Source organism: Oncorhynchus nerka, linkage group LG18, assembly GCF_034236695.1.
Source record: "Oncorhynchus nerka isolate Pitt River linkage group LG18, Oner_Uvic_2.0, whole genome shotgun sequence".
Classification (NCBI taxonomy): Eukaryota; Metazoa; Chordata; class Actinopteri; order Salmoniformes; family Salmonidae; genus Oncorhynchus; species Oncorhynchus nerka.
In genome coordinates, this window is record NC_088413.1 from 41,120,125 (window position 1) to 41,136,945 (window position 16,821).

Here is a 16,821-nt window from a genome sequence, read left to right on the forward strand (position 1 = left end):
GTGGATTTTATTTTACCTACCTTGGTTGAATGCACTGACTGTAAACATCTAAATGCGATGTAAATGGGCATTTATCTGGATAAGAGCATCTGCTAAATTACAGAAATGTTCATGTAATTTTTTTAAACAGAAATATTTGTTTCGTAAGCAGCAGCAGTCCATGACGGTACAGACGGGTGGCTTAGGTGTAATGGTGTGGGGAATGTTTTCCTGGAACATGTTACGTCCCTTGATACCAATTGAGCAACGTTTGAACGCCACACCCTGTACAATCCATTCCCCAAAGAATATAGGGCGGTTCTGAAGGCAAAGGGTGGTCCGACCTGGTACTACACTGAGTGTACAAAACAATAGTACATTCATAAAATTGAGTTGCACCCCTTTTGCTCATCAGAACATCGTCAATTCGTCGGGGCGTGGACTCTACAAGGTGTCGAAAGTGTTCCACAGGGATGCTGGCCCATGTTGACTCCAATGCTTCCCACAGTTGTGTCAAGTTGGCTGGATGTCCTTTGGGTGGTGGACTATTCTTGATACACACTGGAAACTGTGAGCATGAAGAAACCCAGCAGCGTTGTAGTTCTTGTCACACTCATACCAGTGCGCCTGACACCTACTACCATAACCCGTTCAAAGGCACTTACATATTTTGTCTTGCCCATTCACCCTCTGAATGGCACACATACACAATCCATGTCTCAATTGTCTAAAGGCTTCAAAATCCTTCTTTAACCTGTCTCCTCCCCTTCATCTACACTGATTGAAGTGGATTTAACAAGTGACATCAATAAGGGATCGTAGCTTTCACCTGGATTCACCTGGTCGGTCTATGTCATGGAAAGAGCAGATGTTGCTAATGTTTTATACACTCAGTGTAGATGGGTATACCTAATATACTGGTCACTGAGTATATTTTGACATCTTGTTCTGGAACCTTTTACAAGCATTTCGCTACACCCGTGATAACATCTGCTAAACACGTGTATGTGACCAATAAAATGTTATTTCATTTGATTTGAACCTGTGTGTTTATCTTCTACGTTGTGCTACAAAAAGTTGCTGAGTATTATCTTTTCATCTTCAGGTACTGGGAGGAGCTGAGAGAGAGTGTAGACCAGTTAAATGGACAGCTACAGGAGAGCTCCTCCACACAGCTCCGCTTCCACACCAGCCTTGAAGAGGTACGACTGACAGAAAGAGTCTTGGTTACTCGAGTAACCTCAGGAGAACGAGACATCACTGCTAGAATTACCACTAGCTACCTATAGGTCACCTCTAGAATCAATTAAAATATCCCTTAAAAGGATACTTCGGGATTTTGGCATGGAGGGCTTTAATCTACTTCCACAGAGTCAGATAAACTCGTGGATACCATTTTTATGTCTCTGTGTCCAGTATGAAAGAAGTTAGAGCTAGTTTCGTGAGCCAATGCTAACTAGTGTTAGCGCAATGACTAGTAGTTTATGGGTATCTGCTGACTCTGGGGAAGTAGATAAAGGGCCTCATTGCCAAAATCCCGAAGTATCCCTTTAAAGGTGTTGGAGCAGATGATGAATGTCAAAGTCAATGATTGTCTGAATTATTTTAATTAAGGCCCAAACAACTCTTGGTGATCTCCATGAGAAACTGGACCATCCTGTCACCTCCTGTACCTCCTCGTCAGAGACCTACAAAGGACTCCAGAACCACATGGTATGTCTTTCATTCACTCTAGTTTCATCATTACGATATACTGACTGTATCTTACTAACTACTTATTTAATTACTTACTTAGGTTAGTTCATTATCCTAATTTCATGTCAGACATAAGACCACAATTGGCTCCCTCTGCTATTTCTTCTCCTTGGAGATAGACATTTTTAGCTTTAAGGTTGTACATTCAGATCATGTCCCTGGCACACTGCCACCTATGAGGTTCTGCCATTTGACTGACAATATTGTCTCGCTGTCTTTTCCCTAGTGTTGTCTTTGTAGCGCTGTATATAATATATGGTGTTGTTTTAGTAAAATGTTCTATTTCATTATGTGGTTTTTGCTTTGTATCCCCCAGGATGTGTGCCAGAGCTTGGAGAGGCTGAAGGCAGCCTTCTTGTCCCTGTCTGCTGGGGCACGTAGACTCAGTGACAGGGAGCAGGCTGAGAGGGCCGTGGCAGCTCTACAGACCAGCTATGACCAGAGTCTACGGCAGGCCAAGGACAAACAGAACACACTGGAGAAACTGCTGTCTCTATGGCAAAAGTAGGAAGGCTGGGCTGGAGGGAGACATTTTGGGCAGGTTTTCCAGACACAGATAATGCATAGTCCTCAATTAAAGCATCTAAAGAACCTCCATTGAAAGTGCTTTTTAGTCCAAAACTAGGCTTAGTATGAATCTGGGAAACTGGGCTTTTAGCTCTGAAACACTAGTTTTTGTACATTTATTAATTAACTTCTTAGGGCTCCATTAACGGAGACGATATGACAACAGCCAATGAAAGTGCAGGGCGCCAAATTCAAACAACAAAAATCTCATAATTAAAATTCCTCAAACATACAAGTATTTTACACCATTTTAAAGATAAACTTGTTGTTAATCCCACCACAGTGTCCGATTTCAAAAAGGCTTTACGATGAAAGCACACCAAACGATTATGTTAGGTCAGTACCTAGTCACAGAAAAACAGCCATTTTCTTCATCAGATGACACTCATAGGACTTCATGTTACACAATACATTTATGTTTTGTTCGATAAAGTTCATATTTATATCCAAAAAACTCAGTTTACATTGGCGCGTTACGTTCACTAATGTTTTGCTTCCAAAACATCCGGTGATTTTGCAGAGAGCCACATCAATTTACAGAAATACTCATCATAAATGTTGATGAAAATACATGTGTTATGCATGGAACTTTAGATAAACTTCTCCTTAATGCAACCACTGTGTCAGATTTCAAAAAAGCTTTATCGTAAAAACACACCATGCAATAATCTGAGTACGGCGCGCAGACACAAAAAAAAGCCGTACAGATACCCGACATGTTGTGGAGTCAGTAAAAGTCAGAAATAGCGTTATAAATATTCACTTACCTTTGATGATCTTCATCAGAATGCACTCCCAGGAATCCCCCTTCCACAATAAATGTTTGTTTTGTTCAATAAAGTCCATAATTTATCCCCAAATACCTCCTTTTTGTTCACGCCTTGAGTTCACAAATCCAAATTCACAACGCGCAGGCCAGACGAAAAGTAAAAAAATTCCATTACAGTACGTAGAAACATGTCAAACGATGTATAGAATCAATCTTTAGGATGTTTTTAACATAAATCTTCAATAATGTTTCAGTGCTTTCATCTCTAGGAGACAGAATGCGTCTCCTTTCTGAGCGGTATGACGGCTGCGTGGTCCCATGGTGTTTATACTTGCGTACTATTGTTTATACAGATGAACGTGGTACCTTCAGGCGTTCGTAAATTGCTCCCAAAGATGAACCAGACTTGTGGAGGTCCACAATCTTTTTTCTGAGGTCTTGGCTGATTTCTTTTGATTTTCCCATGATGTCAAGCAAAAAGGCACTGAGTTTGAAGGTAGGCCTTGAAATACATCCACAGGTACACCTTCAATTGACTCAAATTATGTCAATTAGCCAAGCTGTTTAAAGGCACAGTCAACTTAGTGGATGTAAACTTCTGACCCACTGGAATTGTGATACAGTGAATTATGTGAAATAATCTGTCTGTAAGCAATTGTTGGAAAAATTACTTGTGTCATGCACAAAGTAGATGTCCTAACCAACTTGCCAAAACTGTAGTTTGTTAACAAGACATTTGTGGAGTGGTTGAAAAACGAGTTTTAATGACTCCAAACTAAGTGTATGTAAACTTCCGACTGACCCTGTTTCGATACAGGTACATGATAATGGTCCATTCTAAATCAAAACAAATGTCACACATATATTATTTAGTATATGTAAAGACAATAATTAATCAAGAATAATCTGATGGTTGACAATATTAGCCTATCACTTATATATTATCACTTGTGAATGATGCCCAGCATAAGAAACAATACCTTTTTTTCACTTATTTTTCTAATCATAGTCATCTAGCCTAGCCCATAGGCCTAAATGTTTTAATAAGGTTCTTAAAACTTCTTAAAATGAAGCACATTAATCCGCTTTACAAGGGGTGTAGAGCCCAAGTGGCATACATAAGCAGCGCGTGAGTTTCAAGTTTGGGGAGGATAATTTCACCATTAGAAAATGCACCTTTTTAATCAAAACATTACATGCATAATTGCATTTGCTGTCACTTTTGATAATGGTGTTTTCCACAAATGCAACATTTTCGCTTATAGCCTACTACCATGTGCGCATTGCTGTGCTTATAATGTGAAGAAATAGCCTAATAGTTGATCAACATTTGAAGTTAAATGTTCTGATCTGTTGTGTCAGGCTCATTGCGTAATTTTTTTTTTGTTGATGCTAGTGCTTGTATTAATTTGGGATCTATCGCATCCCACAACTGTCCCAGACTATGTTTGGAATATTTATTTCTTGGACAGAATAGAATAGGTTGACTTTTGTTCTGTGGGAGATAGTAGATTGACATAGGCTGGGGCTTTTGCTGTTCATTAGGCCTACTCATATTGTTGGCTGAAGAAAAGCAAATGGGGACAGTTCTTCCAATATATTCAATATGCACCTCGTAATTGGATAAGGGCTTGTGCAGTTGCATCTCCAATGTGTCTGTCTTCACTTGTAGCCTGTGAGAAAGATCCGATCACAGGATGGAGCCTGAAGCACTCGGGGAGAAGAGCACAGTGACCACTGGCCGCAAAATAAATAAAAACATTTTAGGATGATTTATGGCCACACAAAGGGGATGCCGCCGTGAAATTCTAGGCATTATCAAGTGCTTGTCAAATTGTGAATGAGTGACTGATTTAGTGTGTATAGCCTGCGCAAAAAAACCAAAGCAGAGCTCATGCCTTTCAAGCAACTTTTTTCAAATCATCATTAGTCGCATCATGCAGCCTTACAATGCATTAAAAATCAAAACATATAGCCCAACGTTTGTAGAACAACTAAAAATTCTAAATTAAGCATATAGCAATACTTATCTGTTTGTTAACCGCTGAACACGCAAACTCTGCTCGCGGATCCAGCATCGGTGGTGGCTCTGGTGCGGGACTTTGCCCCTGCCCAGACCACGGGTCCGGCCATGGAGCCGGGTAGAACTACGTGCCTCGACTGGGCACCGGTGCCGATGGAGGCTCCTGCCATGGAGCGGGACTGGACGCCGTGCCTGGACTGGGCCCCAGCGCAGAAGAAGGCTCCGGCCATGGAGCAGGACTGGACGCCGTGCCTGGACTGGACATCGGCGCAGAGGAAGGCTCCGGTCTTGGAGCGGGACTGGACACCGTGCCTGGACTGGACATCGCCGCCGAAAAAGAAGGCTCCAGCCATGGAGCTGGACTGGACGCCGTGCCTGGACTGGGCACCGGCGCAGAAGATGGCTCTGGCCATGGAGCAGGACTGGACGCCGTGCCTGGACTGGACATCGGCGCAGAGGAAGGCTCCTGTCATGGAGCGGGACTGGACACCGGACCTGACCTGGACTTCGGTGCAGAGGAAGGTTCCGGCCTTGGAGCTGGACTGGACGCCGTGCCCAGACTGGGCCCCGATGCAGAGGAAGGCTCCGGCCTTGGAGCTGGACTGGACGCCGTGCCTGGACTGGACATCGGCTTAGAGGAAGGCTCATGTCATGGAGCGGGACTGGACACGGGACCTGACCTGGACTTCGGTGCAGAGGAAGGCTCCGGCCTTGGAGCTGGACTGGACGCCGTGCCCGGACTGGGCCCCGACGCAGAGGAAGGCTCTAGCCATGGAGCTGGACTTGACGCCGTGCCTGGACTGGGCACCGACACAGAGGAAGGCTCTAGCCATGGAGCTGGACTGGACACCGTACCCGGACTGGGTACCGGCGCAGAGGGAGGCTCCTGCCATGGAGCAGGACTGGACGCCGTGCCTGGAAGCTCCGGACCGTTGACCCTCGCTGGAGGTTCCCGGACCGTTGACCCTCGCTGTAGGTTCCGGACCGTGGACCGTTGCAGGAGGTTCCGGACCGTGAACCGTCGCCAGATGCTCTGGACTGGGAACCGTCGCTGGAAGCTCTGGACTGGGGGCCGTCGCAGGAAGCTATTTGACTGGGGATCATCACCGGAAGCTCTGGACTGGGGACCGTCACCGGAAGCTCTGGACTGGGGAGCGTCGCCAGAAGCTCTGGACTGGGGACCGTCGCCGGAAGTTCTGGACTGTGAACCTTCGGCGGAAGCCTGGTGCGTGTCACCAGTCCGGTGCCACCTGTGCCGGCTCCACGCACCAGGCTTCCGGCGAGCGCGAGGCTGAGGAGCAGGCACAGGACGCACCGGACTGGGGAGGCGCACTGGATGCCTAGTGCGTGGATCTGGCACAGGAGGTACCGGACTGGGGAGGTGCACTGGAGGCCTAGTGCGTGGAGCCGGCACAGGTGGTACCGGACTGGGGAGGTGCACTGGAGGCCTAGTGCGTGGAGCCGGCACAGGTGGTACCGGACTGGGGAGGTGCACTGGAGGCCTAGTGCGTGGAGCCGGCACAGGTGGTACCGGACTGGGGAGGTGCACTGGAGGCCTAGTGCGTGGAGCCGGCACAGGTGGTACCGGACTGGTGACACACACTTCAGTGCAAGTTTGAGGAGGAGACAAGGACGTACCAGACTGGGAATGCGCACCGGAGGCCTAGTGCATGGAGTTGGCACAGGACGTACTGGGCTGTGGAGGCGTACTGGAGGTCTGGTGCATAGAGCTAGCAGAAATTGTCCCTGACAGATGACACATTCCGCATGGCGAGTGCGGGGATCTGGCACAGGACGTACTGGGCTGTGAAGGCATACTGGAGACTTGGTGCGTAGAGCCGGCACACATGGTACCGGACAGATCACACACTCCTCAAGGCGAGTGCGGAGAGCTGGCACAGGACGTACTGAGCTGTGGAGGCGTACTGGAGACCTGGTGCGTGGAGCCGTTTTTATCAGACTGCTAGCAAGCTCCTCAGGATGAGTACAGAGAGCTGACTCAGGTGGCAGCAAACTGATGACACGCTCCTTAGGGCGAATGTTGTGCATCATACACCAACACAACAACTCTCTCATTTCTCTCTTCTCCAATTTCTCCATTAACTTACTGACGATCTCTGACTCTCCGTTCACTTTCCTCCAATTTGTCCATCAACTCCCTGACGGTTTCTGACTCTCTCCGCTCACTCTCCTCCAATTTCTCCATCTTCTCCCATATTGGGTCTGGTTCACTCCTCGGCTCCGCCGACCACCCCGTGTGCCACCCCACAAAACATTATTAGGGCTGTTCTTTCGGCTTTCGTTGTGAACCCCGGCGTCGTCACTGTCTTCCCTTCTCTCCTTGCATTCTGCTTCCAAGGAAGGCTTTCGTGTCCTCCCATTATTTCCTCCCAAGTCCAGGATATCTTCTCCTCCTGGCACGCTGCTTGGTCCTGATGTGGTGGGATCTTCTGTCACGATCGTCGAAATAACATTCGGACCAAGGCGCAGTGTGATATGGGTTCCACATCTTTTTATTAGTGAAACGAAAAAACAATAAAGAGCAAACCACACGTGAAGCTATGGAGTGCTCACAGGCAACTACACATACACAAGATCCCACAAAACAACAGTGGGGAAATGGCTGCCGAAATATGATCCCCAATCAGAGACAACGCTAAACAGCTGTCTCTGATTGGGAACCATACCAGGCCAACATAGAAATAAAACAACCTAGATTACCCACCCTAGTCACACCCCGACCTAACCAAAATAGAGAATAAAAAGGCTCTCTATCGTCAGGGCGTGACAATGAGTGGCTTGTGGAAGCCAGGAGATGCTCAATGTGTTAATTAATGGTCCATTACCGTGAGACCGACAGTTATTTGTTTGACAATCACCGGCTGACAAAACTTAATAGCCCTAGGTTGGAATAATACTAGGAAATTATGATAATGCACTTTTAGTGTAAGCGCTGTTTGAAGAGACTGCCTGAAATGTCATCCTGTTTTGGTGGGATTGAATTTTGGTACATTTGTTAGACCAATAAGAAAGAGTTCCAAACCTCTCTGCCAATAACAGCTAGTTTTCCGTTTTCCCCTCCCACCTCAGACCAATCCCAGACAGCCCTAGCAAAATCTTGCTTGAGAAATTGATCTTTTGTTTATTTTTGAACATTGTAATTGAAAACAATCACGGTAGGGCACTTAATTGTTACCCAGAAATGATTTGATATTGAGATAAAAATGTCTGCATTGGATCTTTAAACTTGGATACTTTGTTTCAGGTATGAGAAGGATCGTTCGAGCTTTGTATCCTGCTTGGAGAGATGTGAGTCTACATCCAAACCTGAGAGCCATTGCCTGCCTGCAGATAAAACAAAGCTACAGAGTGAGCTGCAAGACTTGCAGGTACTGTAAATTCATCCATTTTGATTTTTTGTTCCTGGACTGATCCTGCACACGGTTCCATATGTAATTAGGGCCAGTTTCCGAGACAGATTAAGCCTGAAGATTCTCCATTAAAGGTTTTTATTGGTCCAGAACTAGATTTAATCTCTGTATGGGAAATTATTTTGTTGAAAGGCTTGCTGGAGTAGATGCTCAACAAAAGCTTGTCTTCTGTAGGATTTACAGTATGAGGTGGTGTCGCTGGAGCCCCTCCATACTGGCCTGGTGACCTTAGGAACATCTCTGTACCCCACTGCTCCAGTGGAGCGGGCAAGGGAGCTTAGAGAGGACCTGGAGCAGCTGAAGAAGAGATGGAGCTCCCAGAATGAACTCATCCCTCACAGGTCAGTCAGAAGATGGTGTGTTTGTCGCTCGGTTCAGCAGTAACACATTGATTCAATCAGGCTGCCTCCAAAATGGCACCCTATTCACTATACTATGTAGTGCACTACTGACTACAGACTGTCATTGTTGGCAGATGGATCCTGTACATCTTCCAAATCAAGTCTGTTTTGTCACATCACATTTCCAACATAATTAGGTCTTACTACTACTGCACAGCACACAGTTGATAGATTTGTCTGTTATTTGCATACTGTACAGAATCCAGGAGCTCCAGAGCCACCTGTCCCAGGTGGAGCAGTTTGACCAGGCCCTGCATACATTTTCTCAGTGGAGTGAGACGCTCCTTTCCAACCTACACTCAGCTTCCCAGGTCAACATCACAGACCTGCAGCCTGCTGTGGCCCAAGTCAAGGTACGAACTACGGTCAACTGGTCAATAATGTTTTTTGTTTGTTTGTCTGTTCTACTGTAAGATATCTGTAATAACAGTGTTATGTATGACATCTCCTCTTCCTACTCCTCTGCATCCTATATGGTCTTCTGTAGGAGACTCTGGCTGCACTTCAGAAGCAGAGCGGTGTGAGGGAGAGCCTGGTGCTTCAGACAGAGGGTCTGTGTGCCTCGTGTGATCCCCAAGATTCTCAGCTCCTCCAGGGGAGACAGGGGAGCTGCCTACAGCCCTACCTGGAGGCCCAGCAGCTGGCTGAAGTCCGTCTGGACTGCTTGGAGAAGCTAGAGGCCTTGCTGGAGGTAAGATATAGGCTGAATAGGGGGGCATAGGTCCTACAACATGACCAGACAACATGTTAAGGTAAGCTTTGGCTGGCTAGCTTGCCTTAGTCCTGCGTCCTTTCTTGGTCATCATTTCCGAGTACCCAGATGTTGCTGAAACCTGTTTAAGTAAACATTCAATAAGTAGGAATATGGTTAGGTTTAGGGGTAAGGTTAGGGTCAGGTTTAAGGTAAGAGGTAAGGTTTGGGATAGTCATTCAAAAGTTGTTAAATAGAGTGTAAGGGGTTAACATGTTGGAGTTTAAAAAACACAGCCTGTCTTATGCCTCCCTTCCTACAGTCCCACGGTACAGCTGCAGGGGTACTACGAGGCCTGAGGCAAACGGTGGAGAGCGCAGGGAGCTGGGACCGGGGTCGGGTGGAAGAGCTGCAGCGAGAACTGGAGGCCATCGTCCCAGACATCAGCAGACTGGAGAACCTGGCAGCCAGCTTGGACAGCAGCCTCTGTAAAGGTATTTTTATGATTGATTTAATTTCCTATTATTTATTCGATGTATTTGTTCCTCTGAATTGTATTGCTACCCTGCACTTTGTATTGCTACATTGTACGGCGTGTTATACAAATAAAGTTTTGATTTGATTTGAAGGCCACCTACACGTGGTGAGCAGCACTGCAGAGGGAGGCACTCGGACGTCGTGCCGGGTGCTGGCTGATGGTCTCAGCGGAGAGCTAGACATGGTGAGGAACCTGGTGGGGACCAAGCAAAGTGAGGCAGAGGCTTTGGGAGCGCTGTGGAGCTCCTTCAGGCAGAGGAAGGAGCAGCTGCTGAAGAGTGTGGAGGACATCGAGGAGAAGGCGGACCACCAGAGCCTCAGAGAACCCAGCCCACTTGCCCTGCAGCAGAGGTAGCTACAGTTTAATGCTAGTGTCACAAAGAGCAGAATTCAAACATGAAATTGAACACGTTTAACCTGGAAGACGGTGTACATCATGCATTGATGTCAATGGTTATGCAACTGGATCTCAAGTTAGGTTTTGGGCCATACCCTGCTACTCTCTATCTCTTCAATACTCTCTAATGCAGGGATCATCAACTAGATTTAGCCGCGGGTCGTTTTATTTCTTGAGCGGATCGTCATGGGGCCGGAACATAATTAGGAACATAATTCCTAATTCCTAATAAATTTAGCAAATTGACAAGAATCCCAAACAGACATATTAGTTGACTAAACCATAATATTTTCAAACCTTGCTTACATTGTATAAGATCACATACAGTAGTATATCCCCTCTATTATGAGTGGGAATAGTTTGGAACAGATTCCCCAAATTAAAATCACTTGGAGCTGATTTGCTTATTTTTTCATTGGAAACTTGGGGGGGCCAAATCAAATCACCCATCGGCCAAATTCAGGAACCCAGTTGGGGAACCCTGCTCTAATGTGTGAGTTGTGAATAGCTGACTGTAAATGAGTCCCTCCTTCTTCTCTCATTCTCTGTGGTATCCAGGCTGCGGTTCTTCAACCAGCTGGAGGATGAGCTCCAGTCTCACCAACACGAGGAGCAGTGGCTTAGGGACAAGGGCCAGCAGCTAGCCCAGAGAGATGCAGAGCTGGCTGGGGAGGTTCTCCGAGAAATCAGCCTCTTGGAAACCACCTGGGAGGACACCAAGAGACTCATCACTGACAGGTGCGTAGGTCTCTGTCATCTGCATAACATAACATAGAATAAAGACCAAACTATCACAAAGCCTCTAAACTAATCAGGGACATATAATTATCAGACCCTTTAAGAATGGGAAAACTTAGCAAAACTGTAGCTCATCCAAGAGACCATATGAAACTCACTCAAATCTGAGAGCACTAACCCCCCCCAAATGAATCCTATAGTAAGAGTTGTACGGTTGTTGGCAGACAGGAGCAGTGCAGTGTTCTGGTGGAGCTGATGAGAGAGTACCAGAGCTTGAAGACATCCATAACAACCATCACAGAGAACACTGAGGCTGTGGCTGACATTGGTTCTGCTCTGAAGGACCATGAGGAGACCAAGAGAGCGCTGTCTAAGGTTAGGATAATGACATTCATCTCAGTTCTCATATAAACTTGTGTTAAACATTAGTACACTGTTACCAGATAGTATCTTGTTATTGCTACTATATTGCTACAGTGAACTTCAAAATAAAAGTAATCACTTCAAAATAAAAGTTTTTTTGTTGCTCTTCGTTCTCACTGTTTTCCCATTCTTCATCTGTGCAGCATGAAGCAGCGAAGGCGGAGACGTTGGCCAGGCAGAGTGAGCTCGACCAATTTTCCAGTAAAGGGAAGCAGCTGTTGAGTGAGCTGAAGAAGATCTCAGCCTGTGAGACCCAGCTAATGAGGAAGGACATGGAGACACTGGTGGACCAGTGGCTCGATGTAAGTCTACATTGCCAGCCTTGCCATGAGGAGTTTAGGTCATCCACTATTGGTGTGTTGTTGCTGTGCTGTATGTTGATTGTTAAATGTTGTTTTTATGCACCTGCATGCCAGCCTACATCATTGCCCCTTGTGGGATATTCAGTATTTTGAATGGAATAAAAAACAAGAGGTACAATAGTGATACAGTCCGTTGGAGTCTTGATTTTACCTTTTTAATCTGACCGTGAGGAGCATAGGTGATCCCCAAATGTTCTCCACAGCACTCTGTTTTGGGACAGTTTCTCAAGTTCCCTCAAGTTCCTTCCATGAGTATTTCCGTTTGTCCCATCTCTGTTTGTGCAGGTCCTCTTCAGGTGTTCCTTGGTCTTCCATGATTTATTTTGCCCCACAATTTAGGGAATTTGTCCCTTTACATTACAGGTGTCGGAGAGGGTTGAAGACAACATTGAACATCTGATCCAGAGCTTGGCGTTATGGGACGATGTACGCCAAATCAGCGAGGAGATCGAGGGATGGACAACCAACTCTGTGATGGAACTCAGTGAGAGCCTGAACAACCTCAACGACAGCCAGCGGATGGAGACCAAACTCTCTGCATTACAGGTATGATGCATTGAGACACACCAGACACAGATATACAGTAAGATGGTCGCTCTATACTACCCTTTAAAACGGGAGAATGGTGGAGCTAAATGATTCTGTCATTTTTCAGATACTGCATCCCAAATCCACTAATCATTCAATCCTTTCATTTCTGCAAATCCCAAATGCTCAAACATATAGATAATTTTTTTCCCTTATGTATAGGTGGAGATGGGAAAAAACGAGCACAAGCTTGTAAACCTGCAAGGGAAAGTGTCAGAACTGAAGCATCTCAGCCGTAGCCAGGAAACTCCATCCAAACTACAGGTGTTGCTCATTATTATTTTGAAGCCCAGACTTCAGACATCTATAGCTTTTGAAAATCTTGTTTGAAGTTATGTATGTTGAAGCAAACTTTTGAACTAACTGACACATTGTGAGTTTCCTAAAACCTTTGAAGAACTGAGATTATTTGTAGTCCATTGGTAGGCAATGAATGAACAATAGTGCTACGGACATTTTGGGAAACTCGTGCTCAGTCGGTTTGCCCCATACAACTTCAGAAGAGAGCTAAATATCTTCTGTATGTTTCTATCAGGTGCTGGAAGCAGACTTGAGGAAGAAGATGAGCCAGGTGCAGAAGCTGTGTGAGCAGGCCAGGGGAAACCTCCGGGACTTCAGCTCCCAGAGGAAGCAGCTAGAGGACTACATTACTCAGATGTCTGATTGGCTTAAGAGCATGGAGCGATCCCTGACGAGCTCACCGATTGGCTCTGACCCAGAGGACATCTGCAGAGTCAAGGTGGGTAGATGTTGAATTGAAACAGCTTTTACCTGAGAACGTACTTGACTCAGTCCACTTGGCCCTCTTGTGATCATAGGGAATCCACCACGGCTCTCCACTTCACTATTTTCTGTGCAAGGCCTTTACCTCTTTCCAGGAGATCCTGACTAAGTTATTTTTCTGAGCGCTCACACGTGTTATTCTGTATATTATTATTGCTGTAGGTGTGGAACTCATATGTGTGTGAATTGCATGACAGGACCTCCAGAAGGACCTTCAGAACCAGCAAGGCAGCATAGATTCTACCAGGGAGAGCCTGAACACTCTGTGTCGGAAGTACCCTTCTGAGGAGCTGGCTGGGCTGGGCAGTGCCCTCACTGACCTCATCAAGAGCTACGAGTTTGTCAACCAGCTCTCCTCCAGGACCCTGGCCTCCCTGCAGCACGGCCTGCAAAAACACTTCAATGGTGAGAAGGACTGAATTGATGGATGGATTGATTGATCTATCGATATATCTATTCTGCACTACACTACTGTATTCTATTCTGCAATATTCTACAACCATGACGAGGATGATGATAATCACTGTCTCTCTTGTTCTGTAGAACTGGTTCGGGAGTTCCACAACTGGCTGTCTGGGCAGAGGGAGGTAGTGAAGGAGTGCTCTGACCGATCAGGAGACACTAGCATCGTGGATCGCAAACTCCAGAAGCTAAAGGTACAGTCCGAACACAACATATAACCCATACAACCCTTAACTATACCATTAATCCTCAGTCTCTTAAAGTAAGTTTCCCCGGGCGCAGATTAAGACTAGTCCTGGAGTAAAATGAACATTTTTCCATTGAGTCTGTTTTTTTTATTTTATTCTAGGACTAGACTAAATCTGTGCCCTGGAAACTGGCAGTTAAACAGTTAATTACTTGTGCAAGTGTTGCCCTGTCACATACAGTATAAAGATGTGTCCTCCTATCGTTTAGGGGGCTCTGGAGCGTGTGGAGGAAGGGGAGGTGCGTCTGACTCAGGTGTGTGAGGAAGGAGAGAAGCTCCTTCTCCATCTCCCTAAGGCCAGCGCTGGCCAGGTGCAGCATCACCTCTCCTCCATCCAGCAGGACTGGGACAGCTTCGTAGAGCAGTGTAGACTCAACCAACAGGCCCTGGAGGACAGCACTGCACAACTAAATGGGTAAGAGATACTTGGGATGGATCTCAATAATATAAAGAGACTTCCTCTCCTTTCCCTCATCCTCACTTATCCAGGCCTATCCAGGTGTTGCTCTGTCCTATATTGTTCTTTCAGTACAGATGGGGCAAAATCAACTTCTAGAGGTAGAACTATAGAATATTGAGATGCAGCCTTGGAGCCCAAGAGTGGACCGGAGGGATACAGTCATAGATGTCTATGAGTCTGTGACTGTTAAATGGTGATATATCTCTGTCTGTCAGGTTTGAGGGGCGTCTGAAGAGGCTGAAGCGTTGGCTGGAGCACATGGAGCAGAGGCTGAACACAGAGCTGCCTGAGGAGAAACACAGGGATCCTGAGAAGGCAACACTGGAGAGGGTGGAGGGATACCACCAGGACGTGCTCAAAGAAAGGGACTCGTTCGAGCGACTGTGTCAGGAGTCGCAGGCCCTGAACGAAGGTGGACGGGGCGACGGTGGCGAGACGCGGGCGGCTGCGGGCCTGCAGTCTCAGCACCAAGGTCTGCTGCGGAGGGTGAGGGAGAGGCTGCGGAGCTGCCAGATGACCCTACAGGAACAGCAGGCATTTGAGGAGACCCTGCAGAGCACCTGGTCCTGGCTGAACGGTGTACAGGAACGACTGGGGAGCCTCAACAGTACACTGGGGAACAAGGAGAAGCTGGAGAAGAGGCTGGGACTTGTACAGGTCAGACAACATGACAAACTGAAGCTGATGTAGCCATGATAGAGACCTTAATTCAGGGGTTATAATTTTATATTTGTTGGTTACTTTACCCTCTATTACATTTACCTCAAGTACCTCATGTGCAACTAATCATTAGCCTATGTTCTTATGAGTCCTCCCAAGTACCCCCTTGTGGACAGGCCAGGTACCGCCAGGGGTGCTAGTACCCCAGGTTGAGAACCACTACTTTGGGATAACACGAGCCATGGAAGGTCAACGTTTCAATGAGGAAATAGTCGACATGGATGTTGAACAAGTCTTCAACCAGTCTAAATAAAGTTTGCTTTGGTCTTCCTCCATGTTCCAGGACATCCTGCTGATGAAGGGCGAGGGCGAGGTGAAGCTGAACATGGCGGTAGGGAAGGGCGAGCAGGTCCTGAAGCACAACAGTGTGGAGGGACAGGAGGCCATCCGCTCCCAGTTACAGAACCTAAAGGATGCCTGGGCCAACATGCTCATGACCGCCATGAGTTGTCACAGGTACAGTACGCTGCCCGTTTACCCCGATACAACTACAGTGAATCTCTTGCTGCAGTTTGGAGTAGCACAATACATGACGTTATGTGTATAACAAGCTTCTCACTACCCGGAAGTATGCTCCAATCTTCCACGTCTCTGTGTGTGTTAATCTGTGTGTGTGTGTGTGCTTGTGTTTGTTTTCTTGTGCTGACCAACCCAGTCGTCTAGAGTGGACGGTGGCCCTGTGGAGTAGCTACCAGGAGAGTAAGGGTCAGCTGCAGCAGTGGATGGAGTCTGTAGAGCAGGAGGTGAGATTTCGCTGTGCACACTTTTAGAGACAGGGACTATAAGGTTCTATCACCATTTTTGTCAAAATGGAGTTATTGACATTTCCTTGTTCTCTTCAATGTTGTATACCATATAATACAAAAAAATACCCCAGTTCATGTTCTGTTCAAAAGAAAAAATTGCTGACACTATTCAAACCAATGCGGGTTTGGAACATTAAAACCAATTATCTCAGAATCCTCTTTTAGCAGGTAGAACCTCTCGACTTATCTTTTCTTACTTCCACTGATTTAGCATATATCGGCTATTTAAAATACTTTATTGATTGAGATGTGGTTGTTTTACCTTCCTTCCTTGAATGCGCTGCATGTAAGTTTCTCAAGATAAGAGCGTCTATTAGGTGACTCAAATGTCAATGTAAATGTAGGTGGTTCTGGCGCTCGCCCAGCAACCAGGCCTGAAGGAAAAGGCTTCTCTCCTGGAGCGTCTCAGAGCCCTGCAGGCTGACGTGGAGGCTCATACAGCACCACTGGCCAGGCTGACAGAGAAGGCTGCAGAGCTGCATGAGAAGACAGGCGACCAGGCCTTCGGACCAGAGCAGAGAATGGAGCTCAATGCGCACTTTGCTGATATCACCGCTGTCGTCAAGGTAATCAAGCCTTGCTCCTAAAGGATGGCAGTTAGATACATGCTTTTCTCCTTTGTGTAATAACTACATCTAATAACTACATAAGTGCATTCAGTTCAAGCCTGACGATCTGTTTG

The 16,821-nt window shown here is 46.5% G+C and overlaps 1 protein-coding gene across 1 annotated transcript in view; it reads left to right on the plus strand.

The window, feature by feature from the left end:
* The window catches only part of syne1b (spectrin repeat containing, nuclear envelope 1b), a 134,948-nt gene that overhangs the window by 34,740 nt on the left and 83,387 nt on the right, over positions 1-16,821 (plus strand). Inside the window, exons 34-55 of the mRNA XM_065003343.1 lie at positions 1,085-1,181; positions 1,594-1,692; positions 2,051-2,238; positions 8,359-8,482; positions 8,699-8,865; positions 9,125-9,278; positions 9,413-9,616; positions 9,939-10,110; positions 10,246-10,504; positions 11,109-11,288; positions 11,513-11,663; positions 11,855-12,013; positions 12,437-12,619; positions 12,824-12,925; positions 13,197-13,400; positions 13,642-13,849; positions 13,988-14,100; positions 14,363-14,568; positions 14,829-15,270; positions 15,617-15,789; positions 15,989-16,076; positions 16,484-16,705. Of these exons, the coding sequence (XP_064859415.1) occupies positions 1,085-1,181; positions 1,594-1,692; positions 2,051-2,238; positions 8,359-8,482; positions 8,699-8,865; positions 9,125-9,278; positions 9,413-9,616; positions 9,939-10,110; positions 10,246-10,504; positions 11,109-11,288; positions 11,513-11,663; positions 11,855-12,013; positions 12,437-12,619; positions 12,824-12,925; positions 13,197-13,400; positions 13,642-13,849; positions 13,988-14,100; positions 14,363-14,568; positions 14,829-15,270; positions 15,617-15,789; positions 15,989-16,076; positions 16,484-16,705 (3,895 nt within the window). The remainder of the gene's footprint in view (positions 1-1,084; positions 1,182-1,593; positions 1,693-2,050; positions 2,239-8,358; positions 8,483-8,698; positions 8,866-9,124; positions 9,279-9,412; positions 9,617-9,938; positions 10,111-10,245; positions 10,505-11,108; positions 11,289-11,512; positions 11,664-11,854; positions 12,014-12,436; positions 12,620-12,823; positions 12,926-13,196; positions 13,401-13,641; positions 13,850-13,987; positions 14,101-14,362; positions 14,569-14,828; positions 15,271-15,616; positions 15,790-15,988; positions 16,077-16,483; positions 16,706-16,821) is intronic.